The 21,126-nt window shown below is 37.6% G+C and overlaps 1 protein-coding gene across 1 annotated transcript; it reads left to right on the forward strand.

Annotated features, from left to right (window-relative positions):
- The first annotated feature begins 11,054 nt into the window (after positions 1-11,054).
- glmnb (glomulin, FKBP associated protein b) lies at positions 11,055-19,795 on the forward strand. Its single transcript, XM_079840627.1, has 19 exons — positions 11,055-11,323; positions 11,599-11,718; positions 12,409-12,519; positions 12,601-12,709; positions 13,974-14,211; positions 15,098-15,200; positions 15,294-15,472; positions 15,768-15,821; positions 15,921-15,951; positions 16,070-16,159; positions 16,347-16,388; positions 16,486-16,559; positions 16,679-16,763; positions 16,887-16,996; positions 17,553-17,610; positions 17,707-17,842; positions 17,933-18,024; positions 18,116-18,206; positions 19,235-19,795. Exons 1-18 carry the CDS (start codon positions 11,285-11,287, stop codon positions 18,200-18,202), a joined length of 1,758 nt encoding a protein of 585 aa, XP_079696753.1. The 5' UTR covers positions 11,055-11,284; the 3' UTR covers positions 18,203-18,206; positions 19,235-19,795.
- Positions 19,796-21,126: the final 1,331 nt, after the last annotated feature.

A 21,126-nucleotide genomic window follows, 5' to 3' on the forward strand; every position in this document is an offset into this window, starting at 1 on the left:
TTGAAGACCTCACTGAAAAAAGGGAAAGCTGCTCTACTGAGAATACTAAAACAATACACTTACAATCAACTTAATATTTATGTTTGAGACGAGATTATTATATTGCGTAATGTTCAACACAGTTATCAAAAAGTGATTGATCATCTTAATTGATTCAGGCCTATAAAAAACACGTTCAACAACATGATTTCGGATTAAAATGAACTAGCAATTATTTAGAATTTGGTCTCAATTTAATTTCATTGTGCAGGCCTACACTCCCTCTACATTTACCTAATCCAGTTGTGTTGGACAAGTGCATAAAACTGCAAAAAATGAGGTTCGATATACAACTGTATAGCCTATTTAGGCTATAGGCCTATTAGGCCTAGTTATATTTATATTTAACATTTTATGTCAGTAAATTAAATAACTTTATGCTCATGTATTAGCCTATTCATAACAAAATGACACACAAACACAAAATATTTTTAACCTGAAGCTCGGAGTAACATTTTCACATCTGTCCATTTGGTTTCAGACGCTGGACCGTTATTTTTTCCAATGATTTATTCCAGTCTGAGAAACACACGCCACGTTTAAAATAATTGAACAAGCACTACGATTCGTATGATTTATTTTTAATACGTTAAATAGATTAACAATAGCAGAAATAATTAATTAGGCTATCTGATAATTAACTAGCCCATATTAGTCCACAGAAACCAAGTGTAGCCTATAACTGATCAAAATCTTCAAACAATTATTTCTATCGAAATGTATTTATTTAATTATTTTTGGGAAACTATAGTGCAGATTTCATCAAATCAAACGGCTATTTGTCTCTTATCAGACCATGAAAATTATTATTCCCTTTTATTTACACTCTAAACACCTTTGGATCTCCGCTGTTAACCAATCTAAGTGTAAATAAAGGAAGTTTGTTCAGCAGAAACAGTTCACTCTATGCCCGCGGAATAGGGCGGGTCAGTGCTTTCTGCTGCCCTGCAGTCTAAAATGAACCCGGGATATAACGTCAACGTAGGCTATCTAAGGATCTGGCACAATGAAGGTAAATAATATACGGTTTGAAAATCAGTTTCCAACAACGCAACCGCTGCACGGGAAAAAAAAAGCTTTAATTCACATTTTCCAAAATTCTTCGAGATGGCATCATATAAGTTCTGTGTTAGATGTGTGTAGGCTATGGGAAGCAATCAAAGATTGAAATCACTGACTTTTTATAGCTCAAATCTTACTGCATTTATGCCCGCGAAAATACTGAATATTTTAAAACCCCCAAGATTTGACTGAGAGAAACAGGAAAATGCATATTTAGGCTATTCTAGAGAAAAGAGAGATAAGCACATTGCTGTGGGATTTACATGTCCTGCTGATGTGAGGGAAAATCGAACAGGCCTGAGGAATTAGGACAATATTCGGAATGTAACAATATTTATGAAGCTTCCTTTTTTGATTTTAACATCCATTATTGTCAATTAACAAACATTTTAGTTATATTCCATCATTTCAAATGCAGAATTCGTTATTTCCCATTCGAAGGAAGAGAGGGCTGCAGGGATTGCAATGCCTTTACGTAGGTCAGTATCCACCACAGTTTCAATCCTCTGCAGTTCACCCAGAGGGAAAGTGCAAGCTTGGACCATTAGCCCAGGCCAGATTTCAGTGAGGGTTTTAAGACCGTTGCCCCACAGCCTCCAGGCATATCAAATATGAATAGAAGAAGTCCTAGAAAGAGCCCAATCAATTTCAGTGGCGAGTAATCAGAGCACTTCATTCTTCAAACACACACACACACACACACATGTTGTGTTTTCGTGTTTTATGGGGACTTTCCATAGACATGATTTTTATACTGTATAAACTGTATAAACTGTAAACTCTATCCCCTAATCCTACCCCTAAACCCATCACAGAAAACTTTCTGCATTTTTACATTGTCAATGAACAAAATTTTGTCTGATTTATAAGCAATTTTTTCTCACGGGGACAAAAAAAATGTCCCCACACGGACAAGGATTTTGGATATTGCCATCTTTTACTGATAACGTAGGGTTTACCTGGACCACACACACACACACACACACACACACACACACACACATATACTCAGTTTCGCTATATTGTGGGGACTCTCCATATATAGGAGTAATGGTTTTATACTGTACAAACTGTATACATCTACCCCTAAACCTACCCATCACAGAAAGCATTTTTACATTTTAAAAAAAACTTAATTTAGTATGTTTATTAATAGTTCCCCTTGTGGAGACTGATGGCTGGTCCCCACAATGTATGTGATTTCAGGTTTTACTATCCTTGTGGGGACATTTGGTACCCACAATGTAAACTTGCGTGCGCACACACACGTCCATGTTTTATGGAGATGTTCCATAGACATAATGATTTTTATGCTGCACAAATTGTAAACCTACCCATCACAGAATTCTTCAGCATTTTAATATTTCAAATCAGCCAAAAAATGTCCCCCAAAGGACAAAAAATCCGGATATTGCCATCTTTGTGGGGACTTTTTGCCCTCATAACTTGGGGTATACCTGAACCACACACACACACATTGCAATGATCGGTCTCTGGTAATTAGACATAAATCACAAATGTCTAGAGTTAAACATGATAATACTCACCTGGTGGTGCATTAGAGAGGCAATCGCATGGCTATAGTTCATGGTTAGGTTCATCTAAAATTAATGTCAGTTACACATAAAATATGAAGGATATCTCAAGTTTTGCTTAGGTTTTAGCTGAGAGACTCAGTTTTTAATTTAAGAATACGTCTCCTCAATTCTTTAAATGGACAGTTCATCCCAAAAATCATAATTTACTCACTTTCATGTTGTTCCAACCTGCATGACGTTCTTCTGCAGAACACAAAATAAAATATTTGAAGAAACTGTTTTGGTTACCATTGACTTCCATTTTATGGACAAAAAAACCAAAAGAATAGCACCCTGCCATAGTGCTCTCAAAACATGTCTAATGATAGACAAACAATGTTTCCATCTATGAGAGAGTGAAATATCACCAGTACACTCTCCTGATTTATATGGCTGATAAGCAAATATTAAGGACCAAATCCAAGCTCGGAATCCTCCAAATTCCCAATCACCTGCTGACTTAAATACTGAAAACCAGACACTGTGAATAAAAAAAGAGAGACATCTGGATTGTTTATGGCATGTTTAAAAAATATTTTCAACATTTCACAAGTAGAAGTATCGTGAAAGCAATCAAGCAAGGTGGATATCCTGTGAAACATATTCTCAGCATCTCTCACTTAGAAATATAAACAGAGGTGACAGAAGAAATGCAGAGTGTTTGCACCTCTGTGACGGGAGAGCAGCGGAAGGTCTCAGGGAGACAGGGCTCAGATACTGTGTTCTTTTGTTGTGGCGCTTTATTCATTATTTACTTGATCTGAAAAATAGACTGCAAGACAACTGCACAGCTGTCATCAGGCAGTAGGGTGGAGATACAAATTATTCATGATTTTAGAAAGAACTGTAGAAAAAAAAACATAACAAGGAATTTGGTTGGCACACATAACAGACCCTCACACTATCTGTGAGAAGAACAATTTGCACAGGGTTACATGAATTATGCTTCATAAAAACGGGAATATTTGATTACATTTCAGTGGCAGAACTATTTGTGTATATGATTTGTGTGTGTGTGTGTGGATTTTATGTTTAACCTCCTAAGACCCAGGAAAAAGTATTTTGAATTTAGTGTGTTTTCATGTCATTACATTGTAATAAGAAACAAATGCATTTTTTTTATGTGGAAAATGATATTTTATTCATATGATATGATGTCTATACACTACAAAATTCTCATCAATAAAATGTTAATAATAAAACAGTTTTTTGAAAATGTTGTGCATTGTGAATAGCACTATACAAATATAACTTGACTTGTTTCATAAAACAGGATATAAAATATGCTAAAGAAAATCGATATACAAATATTAACTCTATACTCACTGAGAATAAAAGTGGCCATACCACAAAGAACTACAACAATTAAAAAGTCTGATTTGTCTTAAACTCTGCATCAGGTTACAGTGTGTGAGGCCATCAGAGTACAGTGTCTGTCTGCTCCTATTCATCCTATTCCAGCTTGACATGACACCTCAACACAGACTCAGGGGAACAGGGAGCATTTTTCCAGTCTGCTCTGGGATGTCCCAGCTGAGCCTGAGTACCACGCTTTTACTGCCTAAACTCAGCACACTTTTGTTTTGAGGTCCTTGTTGTTTTCAGAACTGTTTAACAAGGTAAGTCTCTGGAGTCCTGGCGCGCTCTAAAGTCAGTCACTCCGAAGAGTCCGATGGGGCTGGAGTGTGTGTGGAAGAGTGTAACAGAGAAAAGCTATGTGTGTGTGTGTGTGTGTGTGTGGTGGGGGGTCATAGTAAAAATGGGTAAGAGCAGTGGTGATTGCCACAATTGGGAGACATTAGACCTGGGTGAGCGGCCAAATGTGAGCTGACGTTTTCCTTCAGGTTAAAGCCCTGAAAGCTTTTCCATTAGTTATCTCACAGTGGGGCCCGCCAACCCCTGCACAGCACGCAGTCGGCCTAGTCAGCTGCTGAAAGGTGGGTGCAGTAGGTCGCTGCTCATTTAAAGACATGTTTATCTGCTTCATTTAGCATTACATATCACTACCCCTATTTGGATGCTAGCTGTTGCTCAAATGGAGACTTAAGGCGATGTTTCATATTTGTTTCAGTTTTAATTGCACCAGTAAAAATGAGTTTAAATATTATGTTCATAAAATATACAAATAAAACGCTAGATGTGTGTAAATAGCATTTGATTTTACAGTATCGGATAACAATGTTTTTTTTTTTTTTAAATCAGTTTTCCAAGTCAGTTTCACGAGATGGGATTGAGACTACATTAAGAACTAACGGAAACTACACCTAAAAAAAAAAAAAAAACGAACATTTGACATTTCCCAGAAATCTACCCCCACTCTTATTAATAAGTCAAATTTTCATGACATTATGTCTAATTCATCCTTCTGGGCAGCAATTTCTTTAGCGGTAGTACAGGTAGTATAGTTCTGTTTCATCAACATTTAAAGAGTAATCTAATAGCATATGAATCCTGACAAAAGCACTAAAAGGATTCGTGTTGGTAAAAGGTTGAACAAAAAGAAGCTTTCTGGTCAGAAACAAATACAATGTGACAGACAGGCCCAGGTTGCACAGTTACAGTAGAATTAAAAGCTCTAAAATCTTTTATGTAACAGTCCATGCATTTGTTCCTCTATTAACAATGCACTTGTCTCCAATTCAAGAAAGACTAGAAAGAAAACTAAAGTTCAAGTGAGTTTTGTAAGGGAATATTTTCGTATATTTAGAATGTATAACATTGCTATATTATCGGTCAGCATAGCCTAAATCTAAAGCCTAAAAGGTAGCCAATTGATACAATCCTCCACTTAACCAGGCCTGACTAAAGCAATGAACCTCTCTGAAAAATTCATAAGATCCATTTCACAAAATACCAAGCCAAGCAAAGTGATGTATCAAACTAGAAGAGAGAAGGAGAGAGGGATGTAGGCAAGCTGATACGCAGAGACAGAGAGGGGGAGAGAAAGAGTGCAAAAAGAGACAGGAGACGGTGGTAGTGAGAAAAAAAGACAAAAGATTTATTCTCAGTAATAATAAAAAATTAATGTCGAGGCATTCAAGTAAAGTTCCTTTTGATGTTCTGATTTAATGAATGATTTGAGGCTCAGATGTAGGTTTACTGAAGCCTGTGCTAATGTCTGTTCGGGGTCTGTGTAGTCATGTGTCACTCTGTAGCACCATCAAGCCATTGCACTGCTTCTCAACAGATCAAGCAGTCTACAGTGAGCTGGTAAGTACTTCCAATGTCCCCGAGGTCCGGCACGCACACACGCTCGCATGCACAGCCTCCTCCGTAGACACATTCTGACACTAGACGCACAAAATACACCAACACGTTTGCTCACTAACTCAGGCACATTGATATGTTCCTACACCGTTTAAAAGCACTAGAGATAAAAGGCTGTTTCATGTAATGGTGTATGTGGGAACAGCTGTGATGTTTTTCTGCTGTTGTGTGAATGTGGTTGGTGTTGACTCTCTGATGGGCAGTGAAGTGTGAACAGAACAAAAGAGCGAGCTTTAACAAAACAACATGCATTTGTGCACAATCCACTCTACTAAAAAAACATATTTCCTTTTTGTCAAACATGATCTATGGTGGATAAATCTCACACAATCTAGTTTAATTAAATAATAATAGTCTCAAGACAAACAGAAACGGTGCGAGTATACATGTTAGAAAAAAAAGAATCAATTCAATTTAATCAAGAGTGTAACAATTAGTTAGTAATAAGTCATTTATTTCTGACTCAAGCCATTTTTATACAATAAAACTGGGGGCTTATGCAGTTACACATATTATTATAAAATTCATGTGTGAGAGAAATGAACCTTAAAGTCCAAAATAAAGACTGTGTTTGATTCTGGTCGTTGTAAAAGACTACAGAGATCTGAGAGAGCAGCGTTACAAGGACAAAGATCTGGGTTGCAGGGGTAGATGAGACTGGCCCTGCTCGTTTCCCCGCTGGTGTATGCTAAATCATTAATGATCACAACCAGTACCTGATCTGTTCAAATCAACTCTGAGTTTTTTTCCAGCCTGCTTTCCACACAGTCCAGTTATAGATGTTTGCACAACAACAGCATGAAGAAGCAGGTGTGGCTACTGACCTCCAAATCACATTTACTTGATTTATCACATTCACTTTGTTATAAAAGAGACCTTAGGGTAAAAAATAGAAGGTAACTGTGAGAAAGCTTAAAAATATGAAATAAATGTAAATTGTTAGACAAAAGTCGCATAGACTGTGAGATAATAAGGTGCGTCCTAATTCGTGTACTTATGCACTATTCCATAACGTTTTTAAAAAGTGCCAGTAGTGTGAAAAAGTACACTTTAAATACCTGTATGATGCACTAAAACTAAGTGTGGAACGTTGGACACTTATGCTGCGTTCCAGGCTGGTTTTTGAACCCCTAAGGTACGACTTCAAACCACGACTCACGACTTTGTAGCGCTCCAGGCAAAGTCACGCCAAACTGCCTGAGCGCAAGGAATTGTGGTAGCTAGATGTAAACAAAGCATGGCGGACCGTACAGGACTTATGCTCATTTACAATCATTTATTTTGCCAAAGGTGCTTACTCCTTGCTTATTTGAGGGAAACTGAGGAGAAAAATGGCGCATAATGCTAGAGAAGCTGTTATACTTCTTATTATACCATAAACTCTGCATCCGTAGAGGCTGCCATTGTTGTTTCGCGGGCTATGTGACGTCAGAGCGCGTAACTGGGAGTACACCGATCTAGTACGAGTTCACGGGTGGGAAGTCACGGGTTTGACTGCCGTTTCAGTGCACTTTCACAGGAAGAAGGTTGGAAAAACACGGGCATTAATGTACTCGACTGCCGCAGCTTTACTTATATAGCAGAGGGGGAGGGGCATCAGACTCCGATGTTGAATGTCAAAATAACCTCAATGTAAAAATTCACACACACACACACACACACACACACACACACACACACACACACACACACACACACACACACACACACACGGATGAGTACATAGTGCATATGTACATAGAGTGCATAGTGTATAGTGAATCATTTGGGACGCAACTAGTTGCAATTGTGAGATATAAAGTCGATTTCATGAGAAGTAAAGTTGCAATTGTGATATAGAAAACGTTACTTTGGTAAATATACATTTCGAATTGCAAGATATCATCACACTGCGAGATTTAAAGTGTTTTTGAGAGATTTAAAATCAGGATATAAACTGTAAGATATAGCTACATTGTATAAAGTAATATTGTGAGATGGAGGTGGAAACTCTGTTATGGTCTGTTGTGGTCAAAAAAGTTTGGCTCAAATATTTGACAAAAGACCAATATCACACAGCTTGGCAAAGTTATGCTGTTGATTTAAAGTTAAAGTTGAATAAAACTGATGATCGCTTGACCTGAATGACAGGCAAACAAGGTGCTTCAGAGACATATTTGGCAGGAGGAATAAAAATTAAACCACTTGTACATGTACTCATGGATAAAAGGAGAGAGGGAGGGGAGAGAGGGGAAAAAACACGCCTAAAAGCTTCCATCACCTTAATAAAATCATGGGAACCAGTACACAGTGTGTCAGCATCTCCAAACACCAAAGAATGAGCAGACTGACAAAATTGCTTTGACAGCCTGTTCACATGTAACATCCCAGCCTCTTCTGCCATTGGGGGTTGCCTACAGAGAGGAAGGCACAGGGTACCCAAGCACACAAGTGGACTCTGTCGTGCTGGTGAGCAAGGTATTGATCAAAGGCAGACGGGGTGTCTCTCCCTCAGAAAAGGGGCCAGCGTTATCCTTGTCAATTAAGGTTCCCACACTGTACGTATTGATTTGGAACAACTCAACACAGGTAATTGCCATCAAAATGCCGATTTACAAAAGGACAAGCAGGCATCGGCAATAGAAGCACCTGTATGGTTGTATGGATCTGTTGTTTTCTCCTCCTCATGATCCCAGTCACTGACAACACTCAGATCTACCACTTTAGCATTACAGATGCTGCTTCCACCCTAGAACATTGAGCACATAAATACATATGCTGCATGTTTTCATTTGCACTTTGCGGGAGAACAGTAATTTGTTATCTATGAAATACAGTACATCATAGCCTACACTCTTAAAAATAAAGGTGCCAGGAAGAACCAAAAAAGTGTAGAAGAACCATTTTTGGTCCCTTGAAGAACAGTTTTGTGAAAGGTTCTTTAAATAACCATTTTTTTCTAACCATTTTATAGTTTAAAGAACCTTTCTACACTATAAAGAACCTTTTGTGCAATGGAAGGGTTCTTTGGATATTAACTGTTCTTCATGGAACCATACACACTGCCAAAGAACCTTTATTTTTAAGTGTAGTTGATTTTACTTGACTCTGACCCCACCTCTGTGTATGGTAAAGGTTCAAGCAAAGGCTTATGGCTATTACTTATAGTTTCCATGAATCACAATATTTATTCATTTATTTTTTAATCTTCCTGCAGTTACCAAATCATGGGGAAGGGAAAATCTGAGCCTTGTCCATATAAAGTGCACTGTTTTCAAATCAAACGCACAAGTCCATCTGTAGGCAAGGCAGTGAAAGCTTAAGGCACAGACTCTAGGGAGTGACCCCTAAACAGCACAGTTTTTCTTGACATGCTCGCTGGGGTTAAGGGAGGGATTTTGGCAGACAGCGTCAGCTCCAGACATGGCCTCTAGGGGCCTTCAGGGCCACTCTATTGCCAAGAAATAGGCAAGAGAGTGGCAGAGTAAACAGTCCTGTCAGCATGCCATAAAGAATAGCAAGTGCAAAAAAGCATCGTGTCTCACAGTATGTGTGTCCGTGATGGAAGGGAACTCAAATATACTTTGTGAGATATGATTGTTGTTCATATAATTTTATAATCTTTAGTGTTAGTTTTCCTCGAGCAAACGTTTACAAGAAAAATTATTAAAGATAATATGCCTTATTTCTCTAAATTCCACTGAGAAGTCTAAGCCTGAACAGCTGATGTGTCCGTCAGATAGTCAGGTTACACTTTTGTTGTCCTGTTGCTGTTCCCTATTAAAAATACATGGATATATGATAGTAGTGACCTAGGACAGGTCTATAACACACATACACCCAAAGAAATGCTGCATGAAATAGGTGTCATGTGAATTTAGTGCACCTTATGCAAAAATATTCCAATTGTAAAGTCACCAGAAACAGTATACGAATTGCTTCATAGTTCTGCCAATGCAGCAATATACAGAACACACCTTTCTGACTAAGTCCAAAGCAAAAAATTTTTAGTTTACTATCAAATGTTTCTTTTTAAAATTATTTTGTCAGGTAACGTAAAAATGTGAAAGCATGTAAATAAATTAGTTAAGTCAAACATATTATTTAATATTTGAAATAACTTTGTGACATGAGGTTACACAAGCTAATGTTTTCAGAACAGGAAGAAATTTCTCCTAAAGATATTGATCACTTTTTTTACAGTGTATTCTGAAGTGATACTGTGGCTTATTTGGTGATGAAAATTACAAATGAATGACTGTTTTAGGGAAAATAATATCTGCTTTGATGTTTTAAAAAATTATACTTCATCCCACATGCTATAATAATTCAATTCAGATTAAATAATTGCACTCAAATTCCCTTTGCAACACCTTGTGAACATATAATGAGTGCAAAAGGATATGGGCTGACCACGCAGAAACAACAAACCTGTTTGTCTGTCAACATACTGTGAGAGATCATTTTTTTTGCGCTCGACTTTCATTACACACAGTCTGTTCACTGTCAAAACACTAAATCAGCAGTCTTCAATTAGCCACGGGCAAATCTGAAGCTAACATGCAACCAGCCTGTCCTTTCCTGTTATATTTACATTGTGCCTTTTGTTAAAGCCTTTCACCACACTGTAATAGACAGAGCAAACTTCGCAGCTGCTGCGTAAATCCTATTGCTCAAACCTGGTTTGTCTCCATACACCTGAAATCAGGGTCTACAATACTTGCAGGAAGTCAAAGACATGGCTCATATCAGGTTACACGTCCATTGGCGCAATGCTGGACTTAGCTAAGGGATAGTACACACATGCTCGCCAAAAGATTAACTAAGCAATTTCTGGTGCGCTTTCATTATTTTCATGGCATGACTTGTTTAAATAACGTCAGGGCTTATTTGAGAGCAGTCTACTATAGGGTTATTATGAGTCAGCGTGCTGTATGATCCTGTGTATGAGAGCGAAATGTTTAATTAATTATACTTAGTGCCTCTAAAAGTCTATTGAACAAACAGAATTTGGTTGAGTAAATATTAATTGACTGTAAATTATAATGAGAACTCTCATGACTGATTTCCAGGACATTCGAGAGAGTTCTGTCCTGTCCCATCTATTTTAGATTACTTCTTAATCCTATTAGCAGACACTCCGCTGCAGTGCTTACTAAGAGGTTTACAAGGGTCCCCTGTCAGATTGCCTCTTGCTCGGTTCTTTTCAAACACCCTGACCTCCATTATAAACCTAGCTACCCTATCCTTTTGTGTTGCATTTTTATTGCAGATGTCATTCAGATCTTGAGCAGAAAAGCCTCGGTTATAATCCTGACCTTGACTTGTATGGACTATTTTTGAAAAGACCAGCTCTGAAAATGGCAGTGAATCAACTAGAGGATGTAATTCGAAGATGGGTGAGGAAACAGAAGTGTCATATTTTTTACTACATTATGTGTGTTAGTTTGTTATAAACAAAGGCATAAATGTAATATGGAAATCAGAATGCATTATGATCATGCCTGTAAAGAGCATAACCAAAAGGGTACATGCAAGAGGGAATATGCTCTGAATGGTTTGTACATTTGTTAGTTATTAGTGATTTTAATCTACATGACTTCAACGATTTACAGTGAGATTATTTGTTCTTTAATCGAAGATAGAGTATTTGACAATGACTTCATGTTTTCAGAGAACAACTGAAGACTTTAAATCAGAGGACCATGAGCTCTTTCTGAATGCTGGTCGAACCTGCATTGCCCAAGGTGACAGCAGTCAACTACTGGACTTCATAAAAGAGGACGCCAATCAGGTAAATCTGGAGGCATTGGCATATTGCTTTTAAAAACTCATTTTAGATCTTGGTATTGGAAAGCACTGGAAAGTATTTCTCACTCATTTTATGATTTAAAGCTTTTTATCAACTCAAGTCATATAAGAAGGTACCTTTTAAATTTCAGGTCCTTAAGAGACAGACAGGTGCCACAACATGTTACACAGATACCTCCCGGGCTCATTTTTATGACATCAATCCACTGGGATGATGGGCTGTATCTCTACTAAATCGCCACTTTGTCTTTCTGCCAAATCCCCATGACCCTTGGGTGTGGGAATGCAGTTTAGTGGAGAACCAGTCAGATTTCTTGCTTCACTGGAAGCCCTCTCAGGAGCAGCCCTCCATTAAGTGCTGTTGATTTACCAATCTCTTGCACTGCTCCACTTTTCCATGCATGTAGCACACACTCAATAACATGCCATATAGCTGTTTTAAAGCAGAGCTTAAATGCACCAACCATATTTGACTGATTTCAAAATAATAATAGCCAGTATCCGTCAAATGCTAAATTGTCTTGATCATGACTGTGAATCGTTAAATTTCAGGCATTTGCAGAATATAGGTCTAATACATGTATGTAGCATATATGCTACACACATGTATAAACATGTACAGTACAAAAAGTCAAATGTTTCATTAAATGTAAACGGATAAATGTCTTTCTAGCACATAGTAAGGTCTATGGGCAGTGGTCTACTGCCTGAACTGGTGAATGAAGTGCTGAGAAAAGACCGGAGTCCTGCTCACTGTCAGGCTATCCTCAATCAACTTGTACATGTAAGACTGTGCTCACTCAAATATAGTTCTTAAATACTAGTGTAAGATGATGACAATACATAAGGATAACCTTTGTTGCAGATCTGTAGTGTGAAAGAACTCCTCGATATTTTACTTCAGCAAGTGGAGGACACTGATCCAAATGCCATTGCAGACTCCACCATTGTTCTCATGCCTCTTATTCAGTCAGGTAATTGAAATAAACCTGTACGAAAAGCATGCTTTTAACTTAAAGCTGCAGTCCGTAACTTTTTGTGCTCAAGCCGGTTAATAAACAGAACTCCTTGCGGAAGAACATTGCAGCCGGAGCTACTTCTCTCTGTTAATGTCTATGGTGAGTCACACCGGGACGGTTCCTACCAGTGATGCGCGGGTCAATGTATAAACAACCCGCACCCGACCGACGTTTTCAACTAACCCGCCCGCAACTCGGACCGCAAAAAAAAAAGAAGAAAATATTGTACCCGACCCGCTTCCTGACCCGCATTTTTTAAAAGTAGTAAATGCTCATCGTAGCTCATTGGGCCATTGAGAAAATGTTTCAGGCCCTGACGTGGTGTGCTCAGAGGTGCAGCAGCGAGAGCAGGAAGTTCTTGCGGCGGCCCATCATTTTCCATTTCAGCTCCAGATGCATATTATTGATGAACGCGATGTTTATGTTTCGACCCGGCTTGAAGAATTCATCAGCCCACATTTGGAAAACATTTGGAAAAGTGTGAAAGCCCTTAGGAGCGCAAACTGTTATTTTTCTGAATGCTGTATGATATAGCCTAGTGTTATGTAATACAGGCTTGATTTATTCATTTATTTCGTTTAATTTTCTTAACAATTAAGATGCTGCATGTGTTTATCCAGTCTAATCGAAGTGTGCGTCTCTCCCCCGACTTTCCCAACAAAAATCCCGCCCCCTCTCAGAAAATACATAAAACTGACTTTAAATGCGTTTAAAAGTAGCCTATTAAAATGGTACAATGGCATTGCTCAGTTCAACGTTTTGGGAAATCGGGCATTTTGTCCCGCGTCAGCATTTATTCAAAAGTTAATAACGCTCAACATTCAAAATGTAAATAAGGATTTATTGACGATCCGACCGACCGTGACCCGAATATCATTAAAAATATTTTTGGATGACTCGTAACCGCGGGTAACCGCGGGTGGCCGCGGGCACCCGCTCATTTTGGATCAACCCGCGCATCACTGGTTCCTACCAGTCTGGTCTGAAATAGTCCCAATATAAACACGTATTATAAGTATACCATAATGATTCAAGGTAAGACAAAAACACGGTTTGGAAAATGGATTCATGTTGTACATTCTCATTATATCATTTTTGTAAATCTTGAACACAAAAAAAGTTACGGACAGCAGCTTTAAAATAAAAGCCAAAAACAATCAGGGCTCCCTCTACTGCAACTATCAAGTAATAACACATTTTCTATTTGTTCCCTTTCCAGTGCTGTTGAGAATGAGAGATTCGAAGGCCCCTGGATTGGCTTTGGCCCTTGATTCTTTGCAGAAACAGATTTCAAAGCTGCCTGTATCTTACTCGCACAAACAGGAACAGGAAGATGTGTATGGGCTCTGCCGATGCTGCACTGCAGTACTGACCTTTGTACAACCCTTTGTACAGGAAGCCGAGAATCAAGACACAAACTCAGTGGCCACCAAACTACGGGCTGCTCTTCTAAAGTTGTATGTTTTCAAACCTGTTCTTACAAACGCAATCACAATAATTATTTTAATAGAAAATACGTAGGCCTACTGCTTAAATGAGCCATTCATTCAAGAATGTCAAGTCAATTTATTTATATAGCGCTTTTCAAAATACACATTGTTTCAAACAGCTTTATTGGGCTGGACTTAGTTATTATGTATAACTATGACAGAAGTAATCCTTATATATAAGTCTAGCACATATATCAGTGATGCACTGACTGCAGTCACACGTCTAAATGTTCAAAGGCATCTAAGCGATTTAAATATTAGTCGGTATTGTTCAATTAATAGATTTTAATGTTGGTCGGTTTTGTTCTAAACGAGAGTAATCGGGTTATCAAAAAGTACTGATGAAATTAAAATATGATCGTTGTCACAGGTGAAAGGTCAAAAATCTGCTGAAAAAACCCAGCATAAACCAGCGTGAATTCCATGTTGATCCAGGCTGGTTTATGCTGGTTAGAGCTGGTGGACCAGTATAGTCATGCTGTTCCCAAACAAATCCGAGCTGGTGTGACTGGTCCACTAGCACTCCCGATTCCCATGCTGGGGACAAACATACATGCTGGCCCCAGCATGCAAAGCATAACTTATACTGGTGATCAGCATTCAAAACTAAGGGATTTGGATAATGTTCAGTTTTGTTCTAAATAAGAGTAAAACATTCTCAAAATTGTCATCATTTGTCTTAAGTGAAAAATAGCCTGTTGTCAAAGAGTCTGATTTGAGTTAACATTTTGCAAATTTAATAAGCAGTCATTTAAGCAACGATGTTGAGAAACATGTAACCCTTTGTAGATTATAAGCATGTGATCTTAACCAATATTTTGCGTATATTTCCTTCCTTTTTCTAATGGCTCAGTTGCATGAAGAGTCTAAGTGAACCTCTCCTCCAAGTTCAGCTGGACAGAGAGGCAAACATGGCAGAAATGTCACCCCTGTGGAATTTTGCCACAGAAATAATGGTAATGATAGTCAGTCGCATTCTTGTTACTATTAGGCATGGTACTTTTGGAAAAAGGACGACCTTCTAAGTGTTTATGTGCTTCTAACACTAGGCAATCTTAGCAGTGATCCAAGAGTCTCTGCCAAAAATACTGTTCTACCATACTTTGAGGGGAAAAGAAGACACTATACTGGAGAAAGGTTCTTGTCATCCAAATGAATCAAGAGCTTGTATGGCTTACTTGCTGTTTGTCCAGCTTATTGCCATAGAAGTGTTTCCTGCAGTTTTTAGGTAAGTTGCAGTTAGACCTCAAAACTTTAAATGTGTTTTTCCCCTCTCGCCATGTGTTTACCAGACACAAAGACAGTGTGAACTGTTGAGGCCACAAATCTCTTGGGCTTTCAAAAGCAGTTTAAAATCCCCTTCATTCGAGAGAATCCTGTTTTATGCCAGATACACAAAAAGTGGAGCTTCAAACTGTGTTTTTTTGTTTAATGGTACACAACAACAGTGTCTTTATCAAAGCGGTTTACATGACTGGTGTACTTTTAATGTACCAGAGCTTTAATTTGACATTATATTTCAGCCCTGTTTTCGTCCTGCAGTGCAATATGGAATACATCAATCTTCTTTTGAGTAGGTGTGTAAACAATGCCATTTTTATTTAAAAAGAAAAGCCAGCATAGTGTACCACATATTTAGTCCAACTTCCCTTCCTGCTTCTTATCCCTATATGCAGAAAGGATGAATCATGGATTTTGAAAGGACTGGTAAAGTGAACTTCCACCAAAAATTATTAGTTAGTACAAGAGTAGAAAATGATGTACATACTTTAATTTTCAGTACTGAGTAGTAATTATACTAGCGATGACTTTTTGCATTTTTAAGGACTTATATGTTAAAAGTTTGGAGAGAGTAACAGACTGCAGTCTCCCAGCGGAGCTCCTAGAGCTGAAACCGTTTCATGAGGTTCCACAGGTATGCAACACTATGTATTGTTATGGAATAAACGAAACAGATTTTGTGTATGGTGAAATCTAAGGATACACAATATATCAGTAGTACCATATAATTTTATATAATAATGAATCCCTGGTGTTTAAAAATGTTTACTTTTTTAATGACATTGTTAACTTACAAGGGAACTTTTGTTATTTGTTCACAGAACTTAATTAAAATTATGATTGACTGTCCAATCCAGCATTTGGTAAGTATATTGTAGATGAGACACAACTTGCATATAAATCTGATCTATGTGAATTAAAGCCAGTTATGTTTTCGGTCATTTGAACTCTTTCATTAAGAGAGGAAGAAGTCTTGTGGTGTTCCAGCTCTTTATAGAGAAGCTTAATGGTGAAGCGAAGCACAAATTTTTCAGGTATTAAATCTATGTTTAATTAAAAGTGCTTTTTTAATTGGTGTGTGTAAATATAAAAAGTCTAAAATTCTCGACTGGGTATTAATTGCTTATTTCTCCTTTGTGATGAATGCTCTAAGACGCATCATGAAGACTAGCCATCATGCAGGGGTTGAAAGTATCATCATCAAAAACATAAGGAATCAAGTGGAACTGTGCAGAAAGGTAGTGTACAAAACAATCAGATATAGTACAGTCATTAATCACTTGCTTAAATGCCCACTTGTCCAAGTTAATGAACTCTGAATCATTGATGTTAGAAATGTTTATTATCTTTTGCTATTAAAGTCATCCTACCAGGATGGCTGGTTTGAGGGGACATGGCTCATCTCATTGCTCAGAGACACCATCACTCTGCCACAGGGCCATGAAACTGACTTGCTACATGGGATGGACAGGTGAACAAGACCTGTATTTTTACAAGGCTTTTACTAAAGGAAAACAATCCCCTGACAAGCCACTAAATGCACATAACTACATCTTGATGGATCTAATCAACTTTGATATCAACAAATCATTGACATGACTCGTAACCCAAGTACAAACTCCACATATGGCAGCTGTCTCTATTTTAAATGTTAGATCTCCTACTAACTAGATACAATCCCCCCTAACCATCATTTATTAATGAGTGTAGTCCAGGTTTACTGCCATGATCCCACAATGCAGAACAGATGGCGAGTAGTCCAATATTTTGAGGCAGATCCTGTGTCATTCCTAAAATGATACTAAAACCTGAGTGATTGACATACCTTGTCTGGATAATCTGTCCCTGATAAATTACTTAGGCCTTGCTTTATCCTGCTGATGGTCAGCTTTTACCGCTATATTGTGCGTAACTCTTTCTGTATAAAGTACGAGAAGTATCTAAGGACAAAATTTGACTATAAGCAATAAGAATTATTTGTGTTGTTTATTTCCATATTAATATCTTCTTCTTTATTGTTTTTAAAGGGTCATGGAGTCTCTGAATCTTCTGCGGTATTTATTGATAAAGGAAAGAGAAATTACCGTAAGATTTTTTCAACAGTTTGTCAAAACACCACTATAACACTTTACTTGTATTTTCATCATGTTCTAATAATAAGACCCACCCTGTTATTTTCAGACTGGAATATGGATAGAACTGTGCCACATTGCAGAAAGTTACACAAAATTATTACGAGTGTGTCTAAGCATGTCAAGCTCATACTACGGAAAAGAGTTAAAAAGACTTAGAGAGGACAAAAAGACCAAGGCTAAAGGTAATACATGCTCTGCATTCTTTTGTATGTTAAATGTATATATTATGTAGTGTTAAAAAAATGGAATTTGACTTCTTTGTTTCCCCACAGAATTTAAGGAGGCCTCTGGGAAGAGATCAGTTCAGAGCTTGATTGTGAAAACTGAGACACTGGGCAGCATGCCACGCGAGGCACAGGATAAGGTTAGATTATCAGTAGGCCTATGACTTATATGAATTCAGTTTAAAAATAGTGACAATAAGTCAAACATAACACTAAATATATCCTTTGCAGGTCTTGCAGTGCGCGCTGGTCACATATGACTTAATGGAAAGCCTCGTGTTTCGTATAGAGGAGATCATTGAGGAGAGTCAAAAATGAACAAGTGGGCATAATTACTGTGGTCTGAACTGATAATGTATTTATTTATGTATGTTCCCTGTACCATGCTGCTTTTTGCAATGATAAAAAACAATGCGAGTATGATATTTTCAAAACTGTATAGTCTTTTTCAGCAAAGTTTATACTTTGTTTTTAATGGTTTACGAACTATTTTTCTATTATGAAGACAAAATATTTACAAGGATATGCACAAAGCATGAATGGCAGTTAACAGTTTTTACACAACTTACTATGAAACAATACTGACATCTGCTGTTAAAAAGAAGTATAGCATGGACATAAATAAATATCACTAGAACTGCATCTCTTGAAGCATCCCCCAAACTGGGCTATGATCAACGATGTGAGAACAAGCCAAAGACATCTGATCTCTCAAATTCTCCACACTGGGTTTACTTGTGGCCTGGAATAAAAAGGCCATCAAACCTTTTGCAGCCACCATGCTAATAAACTTCTTATATATGGAATTTTAGTATAAATGCCTTTATAGTGAGCACAGTCCTTGACGTAAAATTTAAATGAACATTACCATAACATAATTCACCTCTAGACAGCATTCATTATGAAAACATTACTAGAAAATGATAACAATAAAGCAAAATCAAACTGAAGTGTAAGACATCACAGGTTACCTTAGCGATGATCAGCATTCCCTTCACTACATCAGCAGTGCTATGCACAGGTATGACTCTGAGGTTACAGCCAAGGAATCTATTGCAAAATTAAAAGATCAGAATTAGTCTTTGCTGCAGGCAAAAACTGAGCTCTTCCACAAAGTGTGTTCATAAGTTATTTATTATTAGTCATCTTTGGAAAATAATTGTGCCACACAGTGACAGGCATCTTTTCAATGAGTCTGAATGAATCTCTAGATGCCATGTCTAGAACGTTGCCTTTTTTGTCATGTATGGTGTGCATGCTTGCAAAATAAGGTTGTACATTTGTAAATTTTAATTTATCATGCACCTGTTCTGCACTGATGAGAAAATGTCCCACTCTCCTTTTCCATAGACCGGGGCTTGCAGCAGAAGAAAACTGTTTCTATGGATGTGCACAAACTTTTCAATTCTCTCAAAAAGTTCTGTATCCTCAAGCTTTGCTGAAAACTCCTCCAGTGTGATCAGCAAGAAAGCCGTACCTGCGCAACGGAAAAGTGAAGAGAAGGCAACTCTTACACCTGGGATCTATTTTCACAGCCTGTTTCCACAGTTAATAACTCATTTTTTATATCTTATTTTTAACACTATACTTTGTGCTAGATTTCCTTGGCATTAAATTATGAAAAACTAGGCATCACTGCTGCAAGGGTGTTTCTACAGCTGAAACGTGACATATCCTCCTGACTGCTGTAATCAATCTCTGTCTCTCTTTTTTTATTTTTATTTTTTACTTTTTAAAAAAAAAGCTATTGTGGATTTTTTCTTTTTCTATAGGGACAATTTTGCTAAAATCCTGCTTCAGTCTCCTGTTCACCACCATCTAAGTTAACCCAACTATGTCTTCGCTTTTTAGAATTCAAAAAACGGTGTTCTTTAAAAAAAAGGGTTCTTAATAAAAGTGTGTTGAATATTTCTCTTTTTGGCTTTATCTGAATTAAAAAAAAAAAAAAGTGCATTCTTTTCTGAACATGCCTGAAATAAGGTCTGTGGTTAAGAATAAGATGAGCTGAAAAATGACCCAGCCAAAGTATCTTTAACAAAATATATTTTCACATTTTGTTTAACAACATACAATACACCAGTAATATCCCTTTAAGAATTTTTTATTTGATGATTTGATAATTGTCTTGACAAGTTGCTAACAAGTGGCTAAATGGGACTAGATATACAGGGAGTGCAGAATTATTAGGCACGTTGATTTTCTGATCATATTTTTTTTCCAGGCACATTTGACCAATTCCAAACCACAGTAATCCTAATAACTACTATTGATTTAGTATTTAATAATGTATAAGTGATATATAATTGTTCATGAAGGCTGGAAATGAAAATCAGAATTTTGCAGAATTATTAGGCATGTTTTCTTTTACAGATAAATTGAGCCAAAAAAGAGATTTAACTCAGACTGAAAAGTCAAAAAGTATTAAATGCCCATGATAAGGATGCAATACTAATGCAATACTAGACATTGCAGTTAAGGCATGACCACTGGAGAGTGAAATGCTCGTTGGGTCAGCAGGATCTGACAAAAACAGGTGGTGAAGTAAAGACACCTGTTAACTGCAAAATAATTAAGAATTAAGGTGAAGAATTAAGGGTGAAACCATCAGGAACCCTTTAGTCTCCAGCGCCACCATTTTCCAAAGCTGCAACCTACCTGGAGTCTCCAGAAGTGCAAGGTGTCAGGATCTCAGAGACTTCAGTTAGGTAAAGAATCCTAAAAAATGACCCCCACTAGATAAGAATCACAAGCTGAAGTGTTGTAAAATACATGAAGAAGGTTTTTTTATAGGCTTTATGGACAGATAGGTTGAGAGTGACTCTTGAAGGACCAGCACCACATCCTCTAGTACCACTGTTTGAAGAATTCATCTTCCAGAATCTGGCAGTACGTTTTGGGAGTTCATTTTTAGTCCATCTCTGCAAAACGGACTTCAGGATGGACTAAAATGAACTCCCAAAACGTACTGCCAGATTCTGGAAGATGAAAAAAAAAATATGATCAGAAAATCAACGTGCCTAATAATTCTGCACTCCCTGTATGCTGCGTCCCAATTCGCATACTATCCATACTAAATAGTATTCGAAAATAGAATTAGTATGTCCCAAATCGTAGTATGTTGAAAAGAGTATTCCAAAGATACCCGGATGGTCTACTATTTCCGGTCAGAATTCAACGCACACTCTAACGGCTGATATTGCCCATAACCCATTGCAAGTTGGACGAGGATTTGATAAGAACTA

The sequence above is a fragment of the Gobio gobio genome (assembly GCF_949357685.1).
Source record: "Gobio gobio genome assembly, chromosome: 17".
Lineage (NCBI taxonomy): Eukaryota > Metazoa > Chordata > Actinopteri > Cypriniformes > Gobionidae > Gobio > Gobio gobio.

Excerpts from the sequence above, each read along its gene's own strand:
- glmnb (XM_079840627.1), top strand. The coding sequence starts at position 11,285 with ATGGCAGTGAATCAACTAGAGGATGTAATTCGAAGATGG. Across the intron at positions 11,719-12,408 it reads TAAAAGAGGACGCCAATCAG|CACATAGTAAGGTCTATGGG; the intron begins GTAAATCTGGAG and ends ATGTCTTTCTAG. Across the intron at positions 16,389-16,485 it reads ACTGTCCAATCCAGCATTTG|AGAGGAAGAAGTCTTGTGGT; the intron begins GTAAGTATATTG and ends TCTTTCATTAAG.